Here is a 15,953-nt window from a genome sequence, read left to right on the forward strand (position 1 = left end):
TCATGAATCAATAGTGAGACAGAAATCTAGAAGTAAGTGGATCAAACAGGATGATGGCAACACCTCTTACTTCCACAGAATTATTAACTTTAGCAGAAGAAGGAATGCCTTGAGGGGGCTGCATATTGATGGCAATTGGGTAGATAAACCTGCTGTGGTCAAGGCTGCAATTCTCCAGCACTTCCAAGCCAGATTTGCTGAACCTTCCTTGAACAGACCCAACCTAGATGGGGTTTCCTTTAATGTTCTGTCCAATAATCAGAGAGAAATGATGGTGGAACCTTTTAAAGAGGAGGAGATTTCTAGTGCTGTGTGGGCTTGTGGGAGTGACAAAAGCCCAGGGCCCGATGGCTTCAATTTCAGGTTCTTAAAGCATTTCTGGAATGAATTGAAGCCTGAATTCCTAAGGTTTTTCTCGGAATTTTATGTGAATGCAGTTTTCCCTAAGGGTCTCAACTCATTATTCATTGCCCTTATCCCTAAGATCAAATAGGCTAAGCAAGGTCATGAATCACTTAATAGATGAAAGGCAACTAGCCTTTGTTAAGGGCAGACAATTGCTTCATGGGGTTTTGATTGCAAATGAGGTTGTAGAGGAAAGTCCAGAAGCTATATACGGGTGGTTTAAGTAATCAATTGCTTTATCGGGTGACACCGTACCTCCTACAGCTAATGAAAGTCCAGAAGCTAATGGAAATTCGAAGAAACCAGATGAAATAGACATCCAAGAGGCAGAGTCTCAATGGGAATTAGCAAAAAGCATAAGAGTTCATACTTAGTTACAACAGCCAGCAGTCATCAGCAAGATAACGGAGATGGAAATCAGAGATAAGCAGGAGGTTGCAGAGATGGGAAAAAGACAAAGTGGAAAAAATATATTGATTCTATGGGATGCACTTAAGCAGATAAAACAACAAGACCCAGACTGTATATGGTGCTTTATGGGTGACTTCAACAATATAAGGCATCATTCTGAAAGAGAGGGTATATCACCTAGGGGAGCAGAAGCTAGTATTATCAATGATTTCAACGAATGGATTGCCTTTTCTACTGGGTTAGCTTGGGATTTCTTTTGGAGGGCAACACCAGAGGTGCTTGTATTTATTTTAATTCAGTACCACTTGTACTGCTTTGATTATCTTAATAATATAATATATTTTATGCCTTCCAAAAAAAAAAAGGAAATACCTAATAGGACAAAGGGAAAAGTCATCTGAGCTCATCATATATAATACTATTGATTTCTACTGTGCAAAAAAAAAAAAAAAAACCATACAAGAACAAAAAATGCTATTCAACAAATTGAGGCAGCTACCAGATTTTTAGAACATACAACAAAGATTCATATTCATCCACATTCAGTACATTGCAGGAAACGGAGAGCAGAACCTAATGGATACACAACAAGGAGTGCATACCTTTTGATGCAAGGAGAAGCAACTGAGGAAAATAGTGACCAGAACCTAATGGATACACAGCTTTCCAAGCAACACTACCTGCATTCGAAACCCTAGCTAGTAGTAGTAACTATTTAAGAAACTAACTAACAATCTATAAGAAGAAAGACCACAAACACCACGTACTCGAAAGCACAAACTTACAATGAAGACATGAAGCTTACCTCGAACACAACAGCGACAATGCCGACGAGATTGTACCTCAGGTGAAATGTACCTCAGCAGACCACAAACACCACGTACTACTAGTCAAATGTACCTCAGGTGACCACCAATTCGCCAATCCTTGCACCAGAAACCAAAAAAGCTCCTTAGCTTAACCAAGGGTTCCAGAAACAGACCTAGCACGAAAGGGAGAACAACAGCCTTCGATAGAACAACACAGGTAGATGAAGCGTACCTGTCACGGTCTTCAGTGCAATGGAGAACAACAGCCTTCGATGTTTATAGTGCAATGGAGAAGAGAGCGCGAAAGGGTTCACAGAAAAGAAGAAAGCGAGAGAGGCTAGGGTAAACGGAGAAGAAAGGAGCGCGAGCGAAATAGGTCGTTTCAATAAATACAATTTAAAATGTAAGTTTAACATCGGTTTTCAATAAAAAAAACCGATGTTAACAAATTGATGTCAATGTTAACATCGGTTTTCTTCAAAAAAACCGATGTTAACTGATTATATGTTAACATCGGTTTTTTGAAAACCGATGTTAACGAATCGCCTATAACATCTGTTTTTTTTCAAAACCGATGTTAACAAATTGACTCTAACATCGATTTTATGAAAACCGATGTTAACGTCGCTTTGTTAACATCGGTTTTCTTGAAAACTGATGTTAGAGTCACTTCATTAACATCGGTTTTCATAAAACCGATGTTAAGAAATACACATTATTTACAATTATGCCACCGCGTTTACGTTAACATCGGTTTTTGACAAAATCGATGTTAATCCGCCGATGTTAAATTAGCTTTTTCTAGTAGTGACAGTACCCAATTCATTAGTTCATGTATTATAAATTGTTCTAGGCAGGCTATTGATTCACCTTGTAATGGTGTCTAATTATGCGTTACAAAAGTTTGTATGGGCTAATGTTAGATAAGTGGATGTTGCATTCTTAATGTTCATCTATATTTTTGTGTTAGATGTCATCCCAATTTTTTTTGAAGTGTTTTATGTCATTAAAATCTATTCATCTAGATGTTCTTATTTATGCACTATATTGTAATATGATGTCAATTAGGGGTATGAAACAAAAAAATCAGAAGTATCATAATGGTTTAAAAAGCACCAGCAGGACCCTGACTTAGGGAAAATTTTTGTAAGGAACTTGATTTAGTTTAGTCATTAGACTTTCGATGTTAATTCATTGTGAGGGAGTTTTTTATGCTTAATGATGTTATAAAATTTGATGCTTCAAGTAAAACCAACAAGAGGAAGGTCAAGCATTGGAGTTAGAGTTGCATATGGTGTGAATGATTCTCTTGTAAAAGCCAATGAAATTATGTATGAGGTATTTTCAATATATTTGTCACTTGAATGGGACCAAAAACTTTTACAATGTGACTACTTTCATTTTAGATGCAGACACAATTATTATTGTATATAATGTGAATATATCGAAAAATCAAGGAGAATGATTATGGAGGAAACTAAGAAGGAATACATTTTGACTAGAAGTATATTAAGGTCCTGTTTCAATAAACTTCTCCATAAATAGTTCTCCATTTTGACTAGTTGTGTGTATTATTCTTAATCATCAATAGTTTTGGAATGGAGTATGTTAACTTTTGGTATTGATCATTTTTTCTTATGTGATAGGGAATCGACAATAAACTGCTAATAGAAATATTTCTTGAAGGAGGGAGTGAGCTTGCAACCATTGTCCTTGATGTTGGATTTGATTCAGATAGTTTTCTTGTTGTACTACTTTTAACTGAGGTATGTTTTACCTTTTCTCCTTTAACATTTCTTGTTTATTCACTGCAATGCTAAAATATACTTGTTTACATCAATTTGGAGGAGACCGAGTATCTATAATGAGACAAAAGAAAGTATTAGTTGTTGTTTGATTCAATGGAATGAGAAACTGAGAATGAAAAAGGGATCAAGAATGGACTAAATCTGTGTTTGAAAAACTCTTGAATCATTTGTTAGGGAATGTGAAATTCTATATTCCCTCTAAAATTGAATGGAATGGCCATTCCATTCAAATTAGATTAATTTCCTTTATATATTGTCTTTTCTAAAATGGTAAAATATACTATGTCTCCACCCTGCCTCCACTTCCGCCACAACCACCATGCTTACTGAATTGTAATTTTGCTGAGTAACAATATTTTTTCCTATTCTTATCTAATTTCATGTATCAGTTACCTAGTCATTCTTTTCTAGACTGAATGACACATGCAAAAGATAATGACTTTTCCAATCTTGTCCTTCTCATTCCGGTGAATCAAACTAGACCCTACTAAATTCCTGTTTCAAAAACATAAAATGAAAGGAATTTTTAACTGTGCACATATGATGTATTATTGGATGCAATTCAAGGCCATAAATTAGACATGATTCATGACATAAAATTCAGTGACAATAGTTGGGATTGGTTGTATTTACAAATTCTGTGGTTGCCAATGTGAATGTGAAATTACTCAAACAATTTGTACTTGACAATTGCGATTTCCTTTTGCCCAATAAATATTTCATACTCAGTAGTGATAGATTAATTTTGATGAATAGGTGGAGCTTCAATTCCGTGGTGCAAATGATGTGAAAGAAAATGACACAATATTTAATTACCACAAGAAGTACCTTCCAATCTATGTTATTTCAATGGCTTTGCACGCAAGATTTTGAACGAATTGATGGATGGTTTTTGCCAAATTCAAGTTCCAAATTGTTGTCATCATCAAAAAGTGAGTTTGGAAGGATTGAATCTGGTGTCATAATATTCACTGACACTAACTTGGTGAGATGACTTTCTTCCTTGGAAATAATACATATGATATCTTTAGTAGTTTTACTACTAATGTTGCTTGTTCACTAGTGTGCTGAATGTTAAAGTCATTGCTTGTTTCAGATAAGTAGTATGGAACAAATTGGTTTTCTATTTCAGCAAGCTTCTAAGGTAATTTCTTATTTTCTTTTAAATTGACCTTTTTATCTTAGGCAAAATTGTATTTTTGATCCTCCAATTTATCTTCAGTTTCGGATTTGGTCCCCTAGTAATTTAATTCATGAATTGGGTCCTCCTATTTTGTAAAATCGTGCAATATTGATCACCCAGGCCACAATTGGACGTTGACCGTTAGCAAGTGATGTTGACTGTCACGTTCTTATTAGATGATGACTGTCAAGTATCGTTGTTCTGTAAAGCTATCTTATATGTTGAAAGCATGATGTTCTACAAACATGACACCAACCAGTTAAATCACTTCCACATGATAAAAGTTGATTATTTTTGTTTTTCTTATTTATGCATGGATAATTCTTATCATTCACTACTTGAAAAATGCTATAAATGTTATTCAGGTTGATTTTTCTCATACAAACATCCTTAGAAGCATTATTCACCATGCTTGCTTGTGATTTCTAAATCTTGCTTCAGTTAGTGGTATATCAGGTTAGCTTCCAAGCAGGTCAAAATCCTTGCCACATAACAAGTCATTTTCTCGCCATGAAGGAACTCGAAAAGTGTCTGTCATTTTTGGAGGTAACACATCAGAACGACAAGTATCTCTTATGAGTGGTACAAATGTCTAGCTCAATTTGCTAGCCTTCCATGATGTAAGTGTCCATAATCAGGAAGACCGAAAACTTATTGTAAATAATGTCATTTATTTTCTTTATCTCACTTATGTTGGGCTCTTCAACTATATACTACATAGGTGTAAATACTGTAAATAATGTCACTTATTTTCTCTACTGCACCTTACATTGCACGTTTTGGGTTGTAAGGTGGAGAAGTTCTTTTGTTGACGGTGCTTACATAGGCATTATGTTCAGATTTTGATAATTAGGAACCCACAAGCCCCTCTGGGGGGTGGCAATTTGCGTGGTAGTAGTACCTATAATATGCATCCTTACCCAGGAATTTTCCATTGAAAGCGATTATCTACCTGGTGTTGACTTTTGTTGAGTACCTTTGAGGATCTGTAAATTGTATGAAGGTTTTCAACCGACTGCCAGATTTCTAAATTAACTCTTTCTCTAAAGCTGTTGTTATCATTGAGTGTTTCATGATTCATGGAGCTAATATATTTCAATATGTAATTGACCCCGTTTAGAAGTTGTTGTGCATTTCCTGTGTTTTGTCATAAACTCTGTGTATGATGTTTCTATTTTCTTGAATTGGCCAAGGTACATAATGATTGTTTCTCATTCATCCAGTAGGTGGTTTCCTAAGGATGTGTCTCAATTCCTTTATTTCACCATCTTATTTATTTGATAATGGATGTGTGACACTAAATGTGGAGGGGATTTTAGTCTTTTGGATAAAAAGAATAAATTACTAATGGGAGTGAAGCACCAAGCAGAATTGATGTTGAAGTGCTACTGGCATCTAAGAAACTTGCACCTGTAGTTATTCTAAATAAGGTGATATTGTAAAATTAGTAACTTCTTTTTGTGATACCGTTATGCTTGTGATGTGTGAGGTGTGACACTAATGAGGTTTAACTTATTCTCCTAATTTATGTTAAACTTGTAGATAAGGGTCCCATATAGACAATAAATGCTAAGATTAGTTCAATTTCAATATGTTTAATTTACTCTCATTTCTTCCTTACTTTGAAGTGTTTTCTAAAATGCCATTTTCCATAATCAAGTTACCTTACATTCCTAGTTTCTTTATTCTTTTTTGTTTCTAAAGAGGCCACTCTTACTGACAATTTGTTATGAGTATTCCTGAATTCATCAATTCTGATATTTAGTACATGTTTCCAGGTTTTCAAGTCAGAGTTATGTTTCTAGGAGGAGAAACCATGCTTACTAGACTTAATGGTCTATGCAGGTAGAATGCAATGCTCATAAATGCATTTATCTTTTATCTGACAACTTTCTATAATTTAGATTTAGAACAATGTCATTAGTATGTTCATAAATGCCTATTTAGAATTTTGATGCTCTTGTTTTTCCTTTGTTCCCTTTCCCTTACCACCCAAACTTTTCCGGTTATTTGAATTTCATGTTTTTCCTTCTAAGTTGACCTTATATACATCAAAATTTGGTGGATTTTTATTATCATGTGTATTGCAGGTGTCAAAGCTTAATGAAAAGTGTGATTCTCTTCAAAGGTCACAAATGTTATAAATTATACACTTTTTATATTATTGTTCTCATTCACAATTTCACACAGAAATTGACATACATGTTTTTCAATCACAAAATATGCTAGGCGGTAATCCAGTAATGGAGATAAGGATTATATTGTCTATGCAATTTGATTGCATATTGGACCACTGAGCATAAAAGAGTTGCTAATTCTTGAGGAGCAGCTTGAAATAGATTTATCAAAAGCTAGGCAAAGGAAGGTACGTGTAAATGTATAAGTCCTATGTGCACTTCTATAGCTGTAATATAAAAAGTAGGATCTTGTTCTCTTAATACAATTTTTCATATTGATTTATTAATATTTCATATTGATCCTTGTTTGAATTTTATCAACACTATTACCACAAATGAGGGACTTACGTTGAAAAAGTGGCATATTGTCTATAATATTCATACGAAACAGAAAATATGATCTATTGATGTTTTTAAACAAAAAGTGATGATATTAATTAAATCTTTCTAAAACAGTTCTTAATTAAGAATTATGAGTTATATTTTAAGATAGTTCTTAGCTAAGAATCATATTTGAAAAACAACATTTTAAGATAATTTTTAAAAAATGAAATTATCTTTAAATGTAAAAAAAAAAATCATCGGAAAAAAACCTTTCTCCAATAGTGCAATGTGCAAATAAATATATAATTATAAAACTTTGAATTTAATTAGATTAATAATTAGTGTGAAGATTATTTTATATTATAATTTAATCATAAATTATGAAATGATTAAAAGTTATTAATTTTTAAAATAATTACTTTTAAAATCATATTTAAAATAGTTTCTAATTATTTAAACGTATACTTTTTTTACATCATCACCACTTCTATAAAAATTCAATTCTTACAATTTTCCGTTTCATTGAGTCCTCTCATATGGATCCGGTTCCTCTCTCTTTATTAGAGAGTTCCAGTATAGTGACGGACTTATGGGATCAAGAATTTCTCTCTCTCCTACGGGACATCTAAAAAAAGAGTTTTTTTTCTCTCTCTCTCTCATATATATATATATATATTCAATAATCCAATTGCTTCCTTGTGTCCATTAGAGTCAAAAAGGCCTACCATTCATAATAATTTCATAGTTGAAGATTTAGTAATGTGAGTGCTTCAATTGATGTGTAACTCCACTCTAGCTTTGACAAATAAAATTAATTTCTCACTACTGCGGTCAAATTTTAGTCAAGTACTGCCTTGGTTTCCCCTCTTTTTGAATTTGTTTCTAAAACATAAAAATAGAGAAGACAAAATACTCTTCCACAAGTTGACAATTATCTAGCCGTGGAACAATGCTACAAAGTTCCCTTGCATAAACTTTTGCTAAAATTGTCTCTCATGTATGAACATCGTTGCTTCTTTTGGTTTGAAGTGTTTGTACTGCGTATCCTATGAGAATGCTAATCTATCTATACAGTTGGAATGATAGGAGTATATATGTTATTTTTTGTATAATCTCTTTTTCATATATTATAAAAGTGTTGTGCGGTGGAAAGGTTCCTGTTTAAGCGGGTCCTCGGTGGATGATGCTTTTTGGAGTCATTTGGGTCATCTCCGAAGGACAAAGTGGTTACTATTATTAAGAAATACTTGGTATTGTAATCAATATCTATATATAAAAGAGAAGGAAATTGAAAATACTGAAATACCCATTCTGAGAGGTTGACAGCTGTCTAAAATTTTGGTTTTTTGGTCAAAATGCCCATGGCTGAGAGCTAGACACCTGTCCAAGTTTTTTGTTTTTTGGTCATTTATGCTCTTTTAGGTTGGGTTGGTTTTCTGCCACCTTGCTTCCATGTGTTATTTTATGGTTTTATGATTATGGTTTTAAGCCACGTAGCTTGGTATGTTGTTGAGTGATTAGATTGCCGTTTACAGTTTTGGTGGTTGGTGGTGTACGTGGCTTCTTTGTAGCGTTTTTTACTTCTTTCACTAGCAAGTTGCAAGTTGCTCATTGCATTTGTTTAACTTTTTTCATTTGTTTTTTAGCTGTTCTGTTGTTTAGGATTTTGGCGTGAGACTGTGGTTTCCAGTTCGTGATTTCCGTTCTTCTGTGGTTGAAGGTTCGAGTGCATGTTTATGTTCTTCTAGCACGTGTTCTATTCTATTCTTTATTGTACACAAATTCTTGCTTTTCTTTTCGTTGGCCTGCATTTGTCAGTTGTTCTTTGGATTGCTTGTACATGGTTTTGGATTGATCATATTATTCCTTTAGAGCTATAATTGTTTGGTTCTATTTTTTTGCTTTTTTGCTGAGTTGCCTTTTTTGTTTTTTGTCTCTTATCATTGGCTTCGATGGTTGGATTGTATTTACATGGTTTTTCGTTAATCATATTATTGTTCGTCTGTTGTGCATGTGTGTTTTTTGATTAACCATATTATTGTTTGTGTGTTCTGCATGTGTGATTTTGTCAGGTTTTTGTTGTTTGGTGATTTTGGTTTCTGCATGTTTATGTTGCTCTGGCACGTGTTCTGTTCTCTTTTTCATTATTTACAAACTCTTAGTTTTTTTTTTTTTTGTTGGCTTCCATTTGTCTGTTATTGTTTGTTGGATTGATTGATAGTGTAATACTTTTTGTGGTATGTTGGCATTAATGGAAATCTTATTACATGTGTGGTTTAAGGATGAGTTGGTATTCTGTTTTCCAAAAGCTGAACTTTGTTCTGTTTGTTTTCGGCCTTTCTATTTGTTTGTTGATGGTTGCAATATTATTTGTTCAGAGATATAATTTTTGTTTCTGCTTCTCTGCTATTTGCTGATTTGGTTTTTTTTTTTTGTTCAGGTTGTTGCATGTATTGGCTTAGTAGTTCAACGAATAGTATCATAGTTTTTATGGTATTTTGTCATTGATTGAAATGTTATTGCATGTGTCATTTAAGTCTGTGTTGCTGTTCTATTTTTTGTTAGCATTATTTTCTATTCTAAATTGACAATCATTTTTTACATAGCATTTGCATGGTTTTGAATTTAGTACATTTTTTATTTAGAATTGGAAGGTCTATGTAATTTTATGGCGAGGATTCCTGACAAGATTAGGTCTATTGATGGATCAAAAGAAACGCTTAAGCTTGCTGTTAGGATCATCGATCTTTGGTTCGTTGGGACTCCTAACAAGTCTGAGCAAGCGGAAATGGTTTTTGTTGATTCTGAGGTATATTTTGTGCTCTCTATTTGATTGTTGGATTGTTGTTGATGTCATTTATTGATTATATAGTTTGCATGTTTCAGGGTGATCAAATTCATGCTATTTGTAAATCGGACCACCTCAAGTCTTGGAAAGCTGATTTGAAAGAGAATTGCACTTATGTTATGCATAATTTCAAAGTTGTTAAGAATGATGGTCAATTTAGAGTGTGCGAACATGAGTACAAGTTATTTTTTATTGGAGTGACGGTTGTTAGAGAAGCTGATTTGCAAGAACTTTCTTTTAAGGAATTTAGATTTGTTGAATTTGCAAATGTTGTTGCTGGCAATTTTGTGTCTGGCCTGTTGGTTGGTGAGTATAGTCACAATTTGTGCTTTCATTTTGATCATAACTTCTTTGGGGTTTTTCCGATGACTTATTTTCGTTTGTGGTGGTTTAAGATATTATTGGGGTCATTGATCAGGTGGTCTTTCAGCATGTTTCATCGAAAAATACCAGGGTTGTTTTTAGAATGAAGGATTTGAGGTTATGGTTAATCACAGTTTTTGCTATCTTCTGTGTATATTTGGTTATTTAGAGTTTATATTGTTGATAATTGTATTTTTCATTTTGCATGGTGCTTATGTCTATCTTATCCTTATGAGGTGATGGATGTAATGTTGTTTCTTTGCTGTAGTGGTGAAATTTTGTCTTGCACACTTTGGGAGAATTACTGTGCTCAGTTCCTATCCTATTTGAATGAACGTGGGGATGATGGGCCAATGGTTATTATATTGAAGAATGCCAGAATAAAAGATGCATAGGGTAAGTATGATATTTTATTTGTTGATTTGGATACTCAATAGCTGAGTTTTGTTGTTGCTGTTGTTGGCATTTACAGGAAGTTATCCAGCTTCAGTGAGCAATTCCTTCAAGGCGTTAAAACTATTGATTAATGATCCTATATTAGAAATTCAGGAATTTAAAGAGAGGTATTTTGTTTATCATCTTTGCTCTATAGTTGTTAAATTTGTGTGACAATCGTCTTGACTGTTTTCTGTTGTTTTATTATATTTATTCGATTGACTTAGGCTTTTAGATTTAGGTGTTGAGGTGAGTGAGTTTTGCTACTTGGCGATCAAGCAAGCTCACAAGTTTCAAGGGGGAGTCAGCTATCATCAAAGGATTCGTTTCTTTCAAAGGTTGAAGCCAAAACTATTTTAGAAATCAATGCCATTTCTGAGGTGGACCTGCTATCTATGTTTATTTTATATTCATTGCAGTTGGAAGTCGAATTTGGCTAGATTTGTTAGCATTGATATATTATAGCTAATGTGTCTAACTATGACATTTTATTGTTGGCAATTTGATTGTTATGGTTTTTTAAAAGGACGCTGTTTGTGTTACCGTGGGGACTATTAGCAAAATAGTCATGGATAACCATTCATGGTATTATCCAGCCTGTGCTCAATGTCATAGGAAAACTGACATCCAAACAGGACCATTCACATGTGGATGTGACAAGGATAATGATCAACCTGTTCTAAGGTAATTGGAGTTTTAGTCCATTAACATGTTTTATTCAGTGTTTTGTTTTTTACTGACATCTAAATTGGTAGGTATAGAGTTGAGGTCATGGTTACACAAAACAATGAGAGTGGCAAATTTTTGCTCTGGGACCGTGAATGTGCTAAATTGATTGGCCAAACAGCTGATGGTGTGAATAGGGTCAAGATTGAAGTATGTTCATGCTTTATGATATGCTGCTTCTCATTTTATGTATTATATTTTGTTCTTCGAGTTGTAACTGGCAGCTGGTGAATATGTGTTGTTTCTGGCAGGATGGTGATCTTGATTTGAATGCTTTCCCTCATGCACTCGACAAATTGTTGGGTCATGTGCTTGCTTTTAAGGTCAGGATTCAATCAAGATTAAAAAATGTAGTTGTACTTAAATACTCAAAAGACCTGGATTTGATCAATGTTGTTCTGGAGATGCTGCCTGATAGTGAGGTGTTCTTTTCTGATATCTATTTTAGTCATTGTTGTCATGATGATATGATTCATGAGTTTGACTATCATCAACTTATATATGGTGCAGGCATGTTCCAAAATAGATGCTTCCAATGTTGATTGCAATGATGCTACGCATGCTGAATGTGTGAGTTAATGTTGCTGTCATGAACATTGATATCTTATATGTTTTTTATTTACCAGTTTATGCTTTATGCAACAATTTCTATCTGCCACAGTTGACCATGATCCCGTTGTGAGGTTGCCTTTAACACCCAAAAAGCGGATGTCATCTGATGAAGCCGATGATGACTTAGGGAGCTCTCAAATTTCGCCAGCTCAGCTATCATCTAACAAATTAACAAGACATTCTCATAGGAGCTAATTTAGCTGATTCCAAATTCTTATTGTTGTGTTTTCATGCTGCTATTAAAATATTGACATATTGAACAGACAATTATGTAGTTTTTGTTATCACTGCATTTGCATATTTGAAAATCGGTTTTTTTGGATTCATGCTTTTAGACGTTCTAAATTCATGCTTTTTGATTATGTCCTATCACTTATACCCAATCACGAAAAAGAGTATTGCAGCGCAGATAGTATTGATAAATTAGATGAATTGCTCAATCCTGTTTTTGCATTATTGCCACCTGAATTCCTATATTCATTGCAAACATCAGGTATACCTAATCATAAATTAAAACTTAAGGTTGGAACTCCAATCATGCTATTACGAAATCTTGACCAGACTGATGGCCTGTGCAATGGAACTAGACTCATTATCACCAAACTCGGATCTAATGTGATTGAGGCTGAAGTAATTACTGGGCCTAATTCAGGAAATAGGACATACATACCCAGAATAAATATGTCTCCTTCTGAATCTGCATGGTCATTCAAACTTATAAGGAGACAGTTTTCATTCATAGTTTCTTATGCTATGACTATAAACTAATTTATTTAATTCTACATTATATTCTCTTTTACTCCTTTTGTTTAGTTTAACATATGACACATATATCATGCATGCTGTTGCATTCCAAAATTCCTATACTGACTTCGGGGAATTCAATCCAACTTCAACAAATTTATTTAATGCTGCAAATGTTATCTGAAAATTTATATTACATGATCAATATCAAATTGTTATTTCATGGTAATTTATTTATATAACTACAAATCATACAATAATTTACGAAATACACGTACAAATCCATATTATGGTTAATTAAATTGAAATCATTTTTTATTTAATGTGATTTAACGAAAATGTTTTCAAGGTACCTGGGCCACCCCTGCACATTTTGTATTCGTGCTTAAACTCCTGTACAATTGGTTTTTACACTTCCACTTAGTCTACAAATAAATCCAACTTCAATCCTTTAATATTTAATATGATGATATGATGAATATGAATGATATGAGATATCATATGATTTAATTTAATGGAAATGTTTTCGAAGTCCTTGGGGTGCTCGACCAACCATCCACAGTTTGTATTCATGCTTTCAGTCCTATACCATAAACTTTTGAACATCCACTTACTTTACAAATAAATTCAACTTATGTTCACTGTCAAATTATAATTACACCAACCAATCCCTATCGCTAATAAATACACTGCACAACTGCTGCTTAACCCTTACTTTTCCCGATACCTACACGCCTCCTGCACGCTTCATATCGCCGCTTGCTCTGCTATCAGATTGTCTTCTGAACTTCCAAAAACCGCTTTCTCATCCCACATAAAACTTACACCACTAAGGCACTATCGTAATAAATGCACTAAGACAATTACTACAGTTGTATCTCCCTATACTACATCAGATGTAATCATTATCAAGAGACGTCAGCGCTGTATAGGGTTGTGACTCTTCACAACTCTTTTTTGCATCGTTCCACAACAAAGAGTCACCATTTAATTTAATTTCTTAACTAAATCAATCATTATATCAATATAACACCACCGCCACTTACAACACTTCTATAGAGATATATCTACGTATAGTACACATCTCTTCATCTTCTTCACATTCTGGCAAACCAAATTAAACTCCTTATTCATCTTCTTTGCATCCAAGAGTCACCATTTAATTTGTTAATTAAATCAGTCATTATATCGATATAACACCACCAACACTTACAACACTTCTATACAGATATATATACCTATACTGCACTTCTTATTCATCCTCTTCGCATCCTGCCAAATTAAAGTAGACTCCCTATTCATCTTCTTTGCATTCTTATGGCCACTTCCGCATGACGCTCCGCTATTGTAATTTATTTCTTCTTCTTCTCACTTTCATCTTTCTTATATCTGTTTCCTCTATTCCTTTGGTTACTTAACATTTTCACATTATTCGTATAGTTCCCACGCGATACAATAGACAACATAAGATTCACCGCACCTTTCAGAGTTCAAAAGGTAACATTTCACATAAAAAAAAGTTTTCTACTTAACTGCATTTCCATTTTTTTTCAACTGCCTCGCCTTACTTTCTTTGCCTGCAGAACCTTCTCCAAGTTCCTTTTACCTATCACAGGCAATGGCTGCGCAACTACCCCAGATACGTTTTATTCCACTACGATGGCGAGATACATTTCATTAGGGTAAGAACGCTTGGTACTAAATTCTTTTTTGCTGATGGCTTGAATGATTTTAGACAGGCACACAACCTCCACGAAAGCGTGATTCTACATTTGGTCGCCGGTGATAAAAACACGACTTTCACCGTTCATATTGACGGACCTGCACACCACCACTCTAACCTAAAACCCATCATTTATAGAAGGAGATACATCTTTACTGTTGATATCACAGATGATATGCTACAGTAGAACCTACCTTTAGTGTGTTATACTACACTTTTTTCAGTCTATCATACTTTGTGGTTTCCTCATCATTTTATTTAACCATTCTTTCTTTTGATGATACAGACACTTCCTGCAACGGCTTCCAAATTTGTGTATGGCTCCAAAAAAAGTATTACCATCCACCACGGACTTTCAAAATCCACCAAATGGCCACTCACCATCCACCATGATGTCCCTGCCATTACACAACCATGGTTCAACCTGATTCATGAAAAAAATTTAAAAGTCGGAGATGAGGTAGTCTTTTACTACCGTTTTCATGACCATGCATGGGAGCTGCTGATAAGGAAAGCCATCGAATGGAACAACAGCAACACCGACCCCGACTCTGATGATTAAGTTTTTTTATATTCATCTTTTTTTAAAAAAAGTTTAATATTTTATGTTTCCTGCCACCACCACCAGACAATTTGCTCGCTTCAATATTACAAATATTTACGTTCCATTATATTTTCTCAACGCTTTGTTTGTCGTTTTATTTTTATATTGATTTTGCGAACTACGTTCAACCGATAGGTCAATATTGTTGGTATTTAAACGAAAACAGAGATAGGTCAATATTGACTTCTAAATTAGATTAAATAATGAAATCAAATGAACATTTAAGTTAGATTATTATATTATTCCATAATAATATGATGGTTCGAATTTCTGTTTCAAATAAATGGTTGCAATTAGTAAAATTGTTTTGATCAAAAGTGTAGCCGCAGGATTAAACCTTCTATTTGTATGCTGCTGCCATTCGTTGTATCTTTACCTTTTTCGATTTCCTTGGCACTGAAATACTAAAAACATGTGTCAGGTTTGTCTGATTTCGTTCTCATACACACTATTGTTTCTATCATGTTTTTTTTTACCCACGTCTGTGTGCAGTCCGTTTTCGGCTTTATCCAAAAAACCACATAGCTTAATACAGCTGCCACCACCTGTAACACATAACTACAAATTTGAATTTTTTTTGCTGAATTAAATTAGATTTTATTTTGGATCAGAATTAAATACTATTATTTATAGAGATAACAAAATTATTTAACATCACAACAAATTATTTGTATACACTGAAACTTTTTTTTAAACAAAGACTAAAACATAGTTTTTTATGAGTCTAAATTATCTTTTATAATCTAAATATTATTTTCATATGCTCACTAAACATTTTTAC

General features: G+C 33.8%; 1 protein-coding gene across 2 annotated transcripts; it reads left to right on the forward strand.

The window, feature by feature from the left end:
* The first annotated feature begins 2,187 nt into the window (after positions 1–2,187).
* LOC100815119 (uncharacterized) lies at positions 2,188–12,406 on the forward strand. 2 transcript variants are annotated; one of them, XR_003264932.2, is made up of 17 exons: positions 2,188–3,391; positions 4,190–4,418; positions 4,530–4,577; positions 5,058–5,236; positions 6,395–6,461; positions 6,707–6,744; positions 6,846–6,981; positions 8,764–8,837; positions 9,763–9,926; positions 10,004–10,724; positions 10,801–10,891; positions 11,005–11,143; positions 11,290–11,447; positions 11,519–11,639; positions 11,741–11,911; positions 12,000–12,059; positions 12,151–12,406. XR_003264932.2 is itself a non-coding variant. In XM_041010227.1 (5 exons), the coding sequence occupies exons 1-5, from the start codon at positions 11,332–11,334 to the stop codon at positions 12,169–12,171; spliced, it is 489 nt and encodes a 162-aa protein (XP_040866161.1). In that variant the 5' UTR covers positions 11,167–11,331; the 3' UTR covers positions 12,172–12,406. The 2 variants fall into 2 exon arrangements, 1 of the variants encoding a protein (XP_040866161.1); XM_041010227.1 differs by lacking the exons at positions 2,188–3,391; positions 4,190–4,418; positions 4,530–4,577; ... (7 more) ...; positions 10,801–10,891; positions 11,005–11,143 and having other exon boundaries at positions 11,167–11,447.
* The last annotated feature ends 3,547 nt before the right edge of the window (positions 12,407–15,953 follow it).

This window comes from Glycine max, chromosome 16 (genome assembly GCF_000004515.6).
Source record: "Glycine max cultivar Williams 82 chromosome 16, Glycine_max_v4.0, whole genome shotgun sequence".
NCBI classification, from domain to species: Eukaryota; Viridiplantae; Streptophyta; class Magnoliopsida; order Fabales; family Fabaceae; genus Glycine; species Glycine max.

Coding starts and splice junctions, on each gene's coding strand:
- LOC100815119 (XM_041010227.1), top strand. CDS start 11,332: ATGGATAACCATTCATGGTATTATCCAGCCTGTGCTCAATGTCATAGG. Junction 11,448..11,518: donor AATGATCAACCTGTTCTAAG/GTAATTGGAGTT, acceptor CTAAATTGGTAG/GTATAGAGTTGAGGTCATGG. Junction 11,640..11,740: donor TGAATAGGGTCAAGATTGAA/GTATGTTCATGC, acceptor TGTTTCTGGCAG/GATGGTGATCTTGATTTGAA.